This window comes from Halichoeres trimaculatus, unplaced genomic scaffold, assembly GCF_033239565.1.
Source record: "Halichoeres trimaculatus isolate MK-OKI-2021-1 unplaced genomic scaffold, fHalTri1.1 fHalTri1_scaffold_6, whole genome shotgun sequence".
Taxonomy (NCBI): domain Eukaryota; kingdom Metazoa; phylum Chordata; class Actinopteri; order Labriformes; family Labridae; genus Halichoeres; species Halichoeres trimaculatus.
The window spans coordinates 12,510,289-12,522,708 of NW_027437184.1; the positions used below are offsets into that span (position 1 = coordinate 12,510,289).

Below are 12,420 nucleotides of genomic sequence, written 5' to 3' on the forward strand. Positions count from 1 at the left end.
AATTTAAACATTAGTGGATCTGCCTTCTAAAATGCCTTTTGGCAGAAGCATATTTTGGTCTTTTTTGTATACTGCATACTAAATTTTGGCCAAATCAGTAGGCAAACAGCCCACTGCCTAAACTTTGTTTTGTCTATGCGGCCCCAGGGGTGGCCAATTACATTTTAAGGGAAAGGGCCACCTCTGGTTAGCCTTCTGGACACACCCTTGGTATATGTATGGTGTTTTGTGTTTACACGTAAAAGTGGTCGTGCTTTAAGGTAATTTTGGGTCGATTATAATGATAATAATTATTTGTAATTATCAAAAATGATTCAGGCAGACTCCATTCCAGTTGAATAATAGTGGTTTATGTGTTGCCGTTTTAACGCTTAAATTTCTCATTTTCTATTATTCATTTTAATCATGAGAAGTTTCACGTTTTTCTTTTCTAAAGTGACCGAAAACTTCTATACTTCATAGTTTCTCTCGCTAACAAAATCACTTCTTGACGTGATGACGGTGCTCACTCCTGTCACGTCAGAGCACGTATGACCGAAGACTGCACGGGCCCAGGCTTAGCTGCTGCTAATTTGACAGCTCGGACCAAATGTTCGGTGAACCTTTGTTTTCTGAAGTGTTGACATTTGAAGGCGGAATTGACCTCCTTCCGCTTTCATTCTGAAGGCGGGGTGTGTTTCAGAAGCTGCTCGCGCCCCACCCCTGCCCCATCCTACGTTGTTGTTGTGTTTACTAGCAGTCGTGTGCTGAGCGGTGCTGAGGCTCGAGCCACCATCCCCTAAATTTGTGCCGACGGTTGGCTCTCCGCGCGCATGCAGCAGAATGGCTCAAGCGGTTCCAACGGTTCCGATGGCTGCAGCAGAGATCGCCAGTCTCTGTCCTTCAGCCCGCTGCCCGCCGCTACTACACGGGTGAGGAGGTTCATTCAGGAGAGACGGACTCTGCCCCTACCCAGAGTGATGGTGGTATTCTCGGCCGCGAGTGACACCGAGAAACCGGGCGATGCCATGTCCAGCTCGGACTCTGCGGAGGACGAGTACAGGAAGCCGGCCTCCCCAGCCCCTAACTTTGCTCTCAGCAACCCGCTCCGGTCCTCACTGAATGCACAAGAGCAGGAGGTAGGCCGCCTCACTGAGCTGGAAAATCCCCTGAAAATAGCCTCAACAAGCTATCAAACACCAGACTAAACAAATAAAGATTTTGCAGGGATTGTGCTTTGCATTACATTTCGGTAAACATAAAGATATGGACTAATAACACTAGAGTTGATGCCAACCAGGTTAACTTATATGTATAGCGGACAGCTTTAACCAAACGTTATTATTATAACGTAAGTCTGCTGTATGACTGCTTATGCAGGGGTCAGAGATCAGTTGAGCTGATAATTGACTGCCAGTTGTGTCAGCTGACTCCTGTTGATGAACATGGTACTCACAGTATAGCCTTCTCATTGATGTACACAACATGGCTACAGCAGAGTAATCCTCTTATTTCTGCTGTGTGACAGTCAAGTCATGGCTGTTTTTTAAAAACTCAGATTAACATACATATATCTTCTCCAAGCTGTTTCACAGCCATTTGAATATCCAATCATTGTTTTGGGTGTAATTTTGCCCATTGGATTTCTACTATGATCTTTTTTACATTGATAGAGAAACCAGCCATCCGCCCTTATGATTGTGTGTTCACTTTCAACAAGTGGTCGTCCTGGCCAAGATAGACAGCAGAACACTCTCAGTGTCTCTGATAGATGAACAGTGGTGTCATATAAACATAAAACAGGGTACCTGGAAAAAGTATATGACTTTGTTTTTAGAAATATCAGAGAATGTTTTCAGGTGTTAAGAAGATCTTGTTACAAAAAAAGATATTAACACACACATCAGATGGGCAGTTGGAGGGGCACAATGATGGGAGCAAAGGAAGAGGGAGATGGCACAAGAAGAAATACTTACCGTAACCTGATGTTATCTTTAAAAAGCACTCCACCAGTGCTTGTACAATATATTTGTTGTGCTTAGATGAAACATTCCATTCACAGCCAAAAGAAAAAAAAGACCATGTCATTTTTCTGGAGTTTTTAGTGGAGGTAAACAAATGGCTCACAAATAATTGGTGATCCTTCTATTCCAGGGGTAGGCAACCTTTTCCATGACTCATGTCACTTTAAAAAACACTCATGCCCAAAGTGCCGGTACTTGCTTCTTTCATTAAATCCTTGGAAGTCGATAGGAAAGTCTCCTTCATGTATTCCCTGTCAGCGAATGGTTTTCCATGCTTTGCTATGCTTTGGGAAAAGGTATAACTTCCCTCCGTTGCCTGGTTTTTAACAGTAAGTTTTAATGTGTTGCTCTGTTTAGCATACTTTGCTAACGTTGCTTCTAGTTTGGTCCCCAACGAAGTTGCACAATTGATATCCTACATACCATACTATGTTGGAAAGAACAACTGGAACTTGGTTTGTTTGCCCTGTTAAAACCAAGAAATGGATGTGATTGCAAGCTAGCAGACTGACCTCCCAAGAGAGTTGCATTGACGCACTTGCAAGTCACACTTAAGCACTTGTTTGCATGATTTGAATTTATTATTCAACATTATTTGCTAAATTTTGACACAACAACATTCATAATGTGCTCATTTTCTTGGGAGGTGTTTAAAATAAGACAATACAATAGTTTTGTTTTTATTTATTTATTTGTTTTGTCCTCTGCCTCCCTGTAATTATTCTCTGCATACCAACATAAATAGCCTCATGTGCCAGCTGTGGCATGCCCTAGGTTGCCTACCCCTGTTCTATTCTCTTGATTTTTTAAAGTACAAGACACACGTCTGACTCACTGCTCACTCTAACACAGCCAACACGCGTCCTGTATGAACTACTACATGAGGGAGATTGGGGTTAACTGTACCATATAGAACCAATTTTACTATTTCATGAAAAGGCATCATAAAATCAAAATTTACAACATAAAAAAAAAGTCTGACAGGGCCAGCTAAACCTCAGCAACATCAATTTAAATTGGGGTCAATTAAATCTTCCAACTGTAAATAAACAAGATTAAAAGATAAACTACTATTAGTTGATACATGGCATCAGACTAAACAATCCAATTAAGGAGGAGAAATGGTATAAGGACCTCTGCAAATAGAACATGTTTAAATTGAAAATCAGTGCAGGATAAAAAGTGAATCACTTTTGACAGAGTAAGACAAAAAGTGAGTCACGTGAGGGGGTGAGGGGTTTCAAAAAAGAGGCAGAGCAGCAGATGTTTTCAGAAAGTAATGTGTGAAAAAACAAACGTAAGACATTTCGATCTATCTGATTTTTTAAGCTTTGGCTTCATAAAGAGCAGTACAGCCTCAAGGCAGCTGCGATCTTTCTATTCTTGTCATTTGTTTGTTAAATGTTTGTTCTCGTTGTAAAGTTTCCAGAGGTCATCTCTCTGAATGTTGGGGGCACATACTTCACCACTCGCCTCTCCACGCTGCGGCGATTCGAGGACACCATGTTGGCAGCCATGTTCAGCGGGCGTCATTACATCCCACAGGACGCTGACGGACGCTACTTTATCGATCGGGATGGAACTTATTTTGGGTGAGCAGTACTGTGTGTTAGCGGAGCTTTCCAAAACCAGGGAGCAGGTCACTCTGTGAGACATGGTCAGTAGATCTGTAACTGATTTGACTGACAAAAACACATCATTACCGTCAAAAATAGTTCAAGAGACTGGCCTGAGGAGCGTGGCTGAAACATAGATATGGAAGTATAAAAGAGACATGACTATTTAAATTTTAACAGCCACTTAATTTTAATTACTGAAATAAAAACACCTCTGAATTCATTGCATTTAATTATTTTTCTATGAAATCCATGTATCTGATTTTTTTGTCCTGAATTCACCTCTTCAAAATTTAAATCCAAAAAAATCACTAATAATTTAATGTTATTAATTCAGAGGTGTTTTTATTTCAGTAATTAAAATCTGTTGGCTGTTTAAATTCAAATAGTTATGTCTCTTTTTTGCTTCCATACATAGATGAGAGTTTACTGCATGTATAGGGAATTATTAACTGAGAGAAAACATTTGGCTCCTGAATAAAGCTCATGCTTCAATCTGTTGAGTCCTAAGAAGCTGGCGATGACAACTCATTACATTTTGACAGAAGGTTTTTCTGAGTCAGGAATTTGCTGCAAAAATGTTCTGTCTGCCTTCTGCTGGTGCTGTTAAACTTATTTACATATCTATTTCTATCTGATTTTGTCCTTTATCTGCTGACATATATACCTTGTTTTGGAAACAAACCTATAAGGGGAAAAAATGATGATGTACGCAGCTTAGCTTTGACTTCCACTGAGGTCTGTGTATTGTAAGTTGGTTAATGGTCTGTGGTTACTCTGAGATGTTGTCCTCTGTGGTGTAGGTGTGAAAATGTGGCAGAAATGAAGCAGAAACTGACTGAAAAGGTGCAGCTAATTAAAAATAATGACCTGTTGGGTTTGTCCCTGTGGCTGTCTAAGGTAGTGATGTCACAATCAGTGTTTGGCTGTTTTCCAAACTGTCTACCACATACTAAACTTGAATGTAGTATGTAGTGGGCACTGCATACTGCCTGCTGTTTTTGAATGTAGTATGACTGTCCTGTTGGGTCTGTTTTGTAGTATGCTACTCTGGTTTTCAAAGCAGAGCTGCAGGTGATGTTTTTTTTGCCTTTTTGCCTTCATTATTAATGTACGAAACAAACAACGGGAAGGTCTTGATATTATAGTTATTTCGTCAATCATATCACAGTAGAATCATCATGTTTGATTTTTAATCTTACACCACAAGTTATATCGTTTATTAAAAATGAATCTAGGAAAGGATTGACTTTTAATTTTTACAGTTGATTTAAAAAACAGTTCCATACTATCCATGTATGGTTTAAAAAGGCATGTTAGTGGTTTATATGGGCTTTAATGAATTTGTAGGAGTAAACACCTCTTTTATAATTGGAAGTGACAACATTGTTTCTACTGCATCACTTTACTTGTGCCACACAAACTGTCTAGCTTTAGTGTTGTTGTATTGTAGTTACAATGCTGACTCATTCCAGTAGATGGGGGTAATTCACCAAAACCTGCCACCCACCTAGACAAACAGCAGTGGCACTGTGCGTTGTGGGAAACAGCATTCCAGGTAGACTGGTCTCTCATGGTGGTTCCCATACTGAGAAATTTACCCAGATCAGTAGGACATCTGGGGATTTTTGGCATACTGCAGATTTCGCAAGTTTTCGCATAATGCCTATACTGAATTTCAGCCAAAATAGTAGCCACTGCTAGTGTAGTAGGAGGTTTGAAAAACAGCCTTTGTTTATCACTCAGTCACAATGCAACCCTGGCTAGCATTAGCATGCTTAATCGCGCTCACAATAACAAATCAGGAGATGCCTCCTGTTGACAGCACAATGCCCCTCCCCATTTATGTTTACTCCTTTATTTGTGCACCTACTTATTTCTAAACCTGTTTCGTTCACCTGGGTATCTACCACCACCAAGACTATCAGACACCTTCAAAAAGTATACATCAAACTCAGAAACCAAAGTTATATACAGCCAAAGAAATGGAAACAACTCTTGCGAAGAAATGTGTCAAAAAGATATCTTTGAACACATGGTAATAGGTCAGTAAGAGAAAAAAAATAGCCTCGTTAATAAGAATATGTTTTAATGTGCTTTTGAACTCTCCTCAGGCCTTGTACATTGTCGTAGGAGAAGATAAGCCAACATTTACTTGAGGCCAGGGCCCCTAATGAGTTGTTTTTCCCTTATGTTCTGTTGTTAAGTAATGGCGCAGTGCTGTAATGTACTTTGTCACCCAGGCTTGTTCTTTTACCACCAGTGTTTTGAGCAAGTCAGGAGTTACTTAGCTGAAAAACATTCCAGTGGGGGTGCAGCATAAAAAAGAAGACTTCAAGAAAACTGTACTTGAAAACAAGTCAGAGGATCACCAAAGTTAGAGAGCCTGATCCTCTGGTGACTGCGGCTTCAACACAAGATTTCAAGAGATATTTTGAGTCCCGTCTAAAACGGACCAACTTTTCCGTCTCCTGTGTGCCTCAAAAGCAACAGCATGCAGAGTCAGAATGTAGGGCTTATGTAAGAAGTGGGTTGAGGTTAGGAAGGTCAGTTCTCAGTATATGCCCCTGTGTGTGTCTGTGCAGTAGAGGTTTATAAAGGAGGATCTGACTGTACAAGAGATAGAAAACTCACAGGATATACATCTATATACTGCAGGTATACTTAGACAAAGTTTTTTTTTCATTTGAGACTTAAATACTGGTGATTTATGCCAACTTTATGTTTCTGGAGCTATTGTTTTGTTGGAGAATAAATCTTCTTCCAAGTTGCTGCTGTGTTTTTCACTGTAGCAGCTCTCCTCCAGGACTGCTGGGTATTTTTCTGCATTCATTTCATTTTCTTTGTTTACAGGCCTGCCAGGTTCTGCTGCAGAGTAGAATAAAATCCACTTAATTGGCCGCATTCATGAGGGGAGTCTGAGTCTGGCTTCAGTAGCTCTGTGGATACTTTCACTTACTGCTGAGAAGAAATGAGAGGCTAGATTCAGATATTGATATACAGATGAATAAAGATGAGCAGACAGTGACTTGACGGAAAAGAACACAGGTATTAAAAAATAATTATTGAGGAAAAACATTCCTTTTATGTGAAGTCTGTAACAAACAAATGATGTTTTTTGGTGGACCCGGAGAGATTTGGTACTTGTTTTAAATTTGATGCCAGTAACACATTTTGAGAAGTGTTGCATGACCTCTCCTTGTAATGCCGCTGTGTAAATGTTTGGGAACCAAGGAAACCAGTTTCTGGGTCTTTCACTTAGAATAATTACCCATTTTTGATTCCCCCTTACCTTTGAAGGTGATTTTAAACCCATGCAGTGACCTCCACTACAGAGTCATGTCTGTTTTCAGTGCTGCCTGAAGGCTCTAGGATCCTGGCCATCTGGCCTTTCTTAGGTAAGAAGATTGTTTTTTTTTTTACAATTTGTTCAAGTGATTCTTTTTCTGTTCAAAGGGACATCCTGAACTTCCTCAGAGAGGGCGAGCTTCCTCACAGGGACCGAGTCCGTGCAGTGCACAGGGAGGCTCAGTATTACTCAATTGGCCCGCTGCTGGACAGCCTGGAGGATATTCAGCCGCTCACAGGGGAGAAAGTCAGACAAGCATTCCTTGACCTGCTGCCCTACTACAGAGGTAAAAATCAAATCTGGAAAACAATCTGACTATAGTGGTAAATGTGTGGAACAACAATCAGACTTGAGCTCTTAATTTTACAGAACATGCAACACAAAAACATCCAGAGCATAACCCAAAAACCTAAATTAGAATCTAGAATTTTTGACTTTTTTTTAGCTCTCTATATGATCATGCATTATGAGACAGAGTGTCAATGCCAACCTGCAGCACAGCCTGGCTGTTTTTTTTTAAATGAAAACAGCCTGAATACTGCTTTACTCTGTTTTCTCTAAGTCGTTTGAGTATAGCTATATATATGTATAGCTAAAAAACAATTATTTGGCACTTTTCCTGCCAGACTTGTTGGCCGATGGTGTCTTTATCTACAGGGCAGCAGCATGTGAAACCTGTCAAATGCTTGGAGACACCAGCTAACATTAACTCTGCCTCTCACGCTCACAAAGACACACTTAAACCAGCAGGTGGAATCTGGAAAGCACCAATCCAATACAGCAGGTGTATTTTAATTTGATGGCAGTGAGTTGTGGTCAGCAGGTGCACCTCTTGGAGAATGGTGGACGAGTGGTGGACGGGATGTCGTCATCTAATTTCTTATGGACATTTTTGCACTTTCTATACTCTTTCTTACTTTTGTTTTCTTAAATGCTGCGGTGACTCCTGAATTTCCCCTCGGGGATAAATAAAGTATTTTCTATTCTTTTCTATTCTATTCTATTCTTGAACATAATAACTTTGTATTATCTGGTCCAAAGAGCTCAAATTGTATGAGTTTAGGTGACAAATTAACTTTACTGTAATAAGAAAAGAAATCTCTTAATTAGTCCCACAACAGGGAAATTTGCATTGTCACTGCAGTAAGGGCAAAAGTACACTTAAATAAAAAGTGTATATGGGCTAAACCAGTAAGCATTGTCAGTGAAGGCATTATTCATAGAAAGTTAGAGCTTGGTTCATATCTGGATCCCTTGTATGTTTTCTTCTAAATGCTGCTGTGGAAAAATATCAAAAAATTTGAAAGCTCTTGTTTGTTAACTTTCTATCTAATCTAAACCAACATTCAGCATTTTTAGCAGGAAAATGCTCAGATGAGAAAAGATGTTCACAGTCTGTTAAATCAGATGCTGCATGATAATACGAATTGCAGAACTTCACACTGGGAACTTTTTCTTTTTTTCTGTGAAAGCACAAAGGACATTTTATGAGATGGCTTTTCCATGATTCTAGAAAAACAAATATATCAGTTTTTATCCAGTATTCAAAGACTGAATCAAACAATGTGACTGTTTCCCTTCCAGAGAATCTGGAGCGCATCATGGAGATTGCCAAACTGAGGGCGATGCAGAAAAAGGCACGGTTTGCCAAATTGAAGATCTGTGTCTACAAAGAAGAGATGCCGATTACGCCATATGAGCGTCCTCTCTTTAACTCTTTGCGTTTTGAGCGCTCAGACAGTGAGGCCAAGCTCTTTGAGCATCACTGCGAGGTGGACGTTTCCTTCGGACCTTGGGAAGCGGTGGCAGATGTTTATGACCTGCTGCACTGCATCGTCAGCGACCTGGCAGAACGTGGTATCACAGCAGAGCAGCAGTGCATTGGGGTCTGTGACAAACACCTTATCAACCATTATTACTGCAAGAGGCCCATCTATGAGTTTAAGATCACATGGTGGTGAAGCTGGAGTGTGATTGGACCAAAAAGCAAGAAGGTTGTTGATCAGTTTTTACTAAAACTTGCCTAATGTTGGTTTTCTATTCAAGACGCTGAGATTTTCTACTGACATGCCCTTTAAATTATACGCTGAATTTATCCTTTGCTTTCTTAATCTATAATCTATAATCTTTCTCCTTCTTGTTGAATTGAAAAACACTTAAAAAATTAAACCAACACTTTGAATCCAGGTCCAAGAAAACACTAAAATCCTGTTTGCTGATGTCCACTGGTGCATGTGAGTTATAAACAAACCTAAAAGTTTTTGCTAGGAGGGCAGAAAAATGCTGCTGTTCAGTGGGTTTAAAGTTTCTATTTAGAGCTCCATGACTAAGTATGAAGATGTACATTTTCTCTAGTTGTATTTTCATACAATGGTTTGACCCTCAGTACTGTTTGTTCTTAGTCTGGTTTTAACATCACTCATAGCCCACTTACACTCATTGTAGTTACCTGTGAGGCAAAGGAAAAAGACACAGAGGTCAGCCATTTTGTAAATTTTGCTGACAGAAGATTAAAACAGGATATCTTTATTTGTTGGAAATGGGTGAAACACAAAGCTGAAGCACACTGTTAGGAAACGTCCGCATCAGACCATACAGATTGGCTTCAATCAGAATCTGAACATCTGTAGTTGGATTATCTGATATTGGAGAAACAGCTGCTCAAAAGGTCAACACTAAACAATGTAGCTGCGAGAAGCATAGGCAGAGAGCTGCCATTAATTATTTGTTACATTCACCCACGTTAAAGAAACGTGTGTGCAGTTATTGCATCAGTCCATCTGCACATGTGTGATTTTATTCTAACTGGGTTGTTGAGAAATCCAAACATTTTTAAAGAATTATTTTAGACATTCATGCTTTTTAAACTTTTGAGTTTTGGCACAGAAGAAGATGAAAACCAAAAACAGCACCACTTCCTGCTCTGAAAATGAATTTTCCTACTCACTCAATGTGTAGCATTAACTCATCATTCCTAACATCACAACCGTAGGTGGTTTGTTATGTTTGTATCTTGTGTTACCAGCTTGTGATGTGATTACCCAGAATGCATTTTCAGACCAGCAAAGCAGTCTTAGGACTGTCTGCTCTGCCAGACCAAGTATGCTGAGTATATTGAACCTATGCTTTGCTTAAGAACTCAACTTCATGTCTTGAAGAAAACTGTTTTTCACTCGTCTAAAGGTTACAGTTATGTAACTTTAGGTATGCTGATACCTTGACCCAAAGTGTCTTTATTTAAATCTATTTTTCTATTTGAAACTTGCAGAGTGTAGCTACAGTGACTGTGTTGGACTGTGAGTGAACAACACCTGAACCTCCAGAGCGGCACTGTGGCTGAAAATAGAGATGATCGAAGTGCAGTCGATGAAGAGAGAGACAGTGTTAAGTTTCTCATCTGAATGTGCAAAAAGAGCTCAGTCTGAGATGATTGTTTCAGAAGAAGTCTCCCTATATTCATTCTCATGTAAGGTTTTATATATCTGTTACTGCTTTTTCTTATTAATACATGAACTTTTTCATAGCTTATGTATGAGTGAAGCTTTGCCCCAATTTGGATCAGCACATGATGAATACGTTTTTAGAGCCACGTGGTCAAAGAAATGACTGTGCAGTCGATGTTACATATTGTAAGTAAGTAAAAGGTAGTAAATTGTGTATTTTCTAGGACTAAGTTTTGTTTTCAGGGTGCAGAATTACTGTGAGCCTGTTCCTTTGGATACACAGAGTATATTTTAATTATGCAACCTTTAGAAGAGTGTTTGGAAATGGTTTGGTGGTGTTTCTTATTTTACTCAGTAAGTTAATGTCAGCTGTTGCAGGGGGTTGAAAGTAGCTAACGTTTTCAAACTCTTATGCACATTTGCAGATGTTTTAAGAGAAATTCTGTTGTTTACATGCTCATTCTTTGTTTGTAGATGTAATTTCAATGTTTGACATTGAACCTAATGCTGAGTCAAACAACTTCCATAACTTTTCTGAGTTAACACCAACCATCCACAGTTTAAGAAGTTCACTAAAGCTGTGATGAGTGTCAAAGCTAAGTTATATGTTTTGTCCTACTGTACTTGATAATGACGTTAGAGCACCTTGTGATTGTAACCAATCTATATATATATAAATATATTTATATTTTGTTGTACCTCAAGTGAAAGTTGAAGATTTTAAACTCCATCCAATCTGTTACACAGCGCTGGCATCATTTCTTAAATCTTTCTGAAGAAAGACAATATGCTTAATTTGAACAGATTTGCAGCAGAGATGTAACGTTGTTCCTTCTGCTAATCCTTATTTACAGTTATGTATGCAATTTGTTCTTTCTTTTCTACTGTTTATTTTATTTATCAGTTTTCCTAGCTTCTAGGAAGCCATAGACCATGTATTTAGTTTATTGATAGAGAAAATGAAATGTCATTTCTATTGTTTATGTTCAAATTAAAAATAATTGTTTAATGCTTTCTTCAATGTGTTCCTCTATTAGTATAAAACTCAACCTCTTGAACACAAAGAGTGTGTTTGTTTACAGGTCTTGGGATTATAAATTGGCTGATAGCCTTCAGTGATGACTTGGCAGGCCTCGAAGTCAAGCAGACCATCAGCAGCTCTCAACACCAGCCCCATGAGCTGACAGATGATTTCATCAACTCATCCAACTGGTAAATAGAAAAATGAGCGTTCTGTATAAAGTAATTTGAACAATAAGAGGGTTAGATATCATTTAGAAACAAACAAAAATGCACAAAGGAAACAGAGAAACAGAAATGAGTTCAATTAACATTTTTGTTTGACATTTAAGCTCTCATGTAACAGGATTGTTGATCCCAGGAGCTCTCCATGGTGCTGATCTCTGTTTACACCAATGTAGTTCATGCCTAAAACTTCAGTTATTACAACAATAAATTCACCCCTGAGTAGATTCATTGGGCTTTATTCATTTAAAAAGTCTTGTTTATATCAAGAAACAAGGGTAGAAAGTGTGCACGGCATGTACAAATAAAATCAATGTGCTCAATTGCAAATGATGGTAAATCTGTTTGTAATATCAGTATTTACAGAAAAGTATTGGTGACGGTAGGAAGGTTGATGATAGTGCAGTCATAGGTCTATTACCTTTAAAAGGTTTAATACTCATAACATAAGGGGGAGTAAAGATACTAATTATAGCATCGAGAGTTAAGCAGCTCAAAGACTAACACTTATATAATTATAGTAATGATAAAAGTAAGACTGGTTTTATCTGCAGCAGTAGGAATCATGCAGTCAGTTTTGGAGCGACAATCTACCTGGAGGTTGAAAACTTTAACACTATTACAAATAACGTGGTCATGTATTTGAAGAACACGCAGACTTTAAATTAGTTGCATGTATTTGTATTACGTGCATGCATGCCGAGAAAGAATAAGAGCTAATACTTAAATTTCAGAACCATTTAATGAGGCTATAAGGGAATTTT

General features: G+C 38.8%; 1 protein-coding gene across 1 annotated transcript; it reads left to right on the forward strand.

Annotated features, from left to right (window-relative positions):
- The first annotated feature begins 523 nt into the window (after window positions 1-523).
- Window positions 524-11,370, forward strand: kctd7 (potassium channel tetramerization domain containing 7). Its single transcript, XM_074671724.1, has 4 exons — window positions 524-1,118; window positions 3,426-3,595; window positions 7,076-7,254; window positions 8,553-11,370. The coding sequence occupies exons 1-4, from the start codon at window positions 813-815 to the stop codon at window positions 8,927-8,929; spliced, it is 1,032 nt and encodes a 343-aa protein (XP_074527825.1). The 5' UTR covers window positions 524-812; the 3' UTR covers window positions 8,930-11,370.
- Window positions 11,371-12,420: the final 1,050 nt, after the last annotated feature.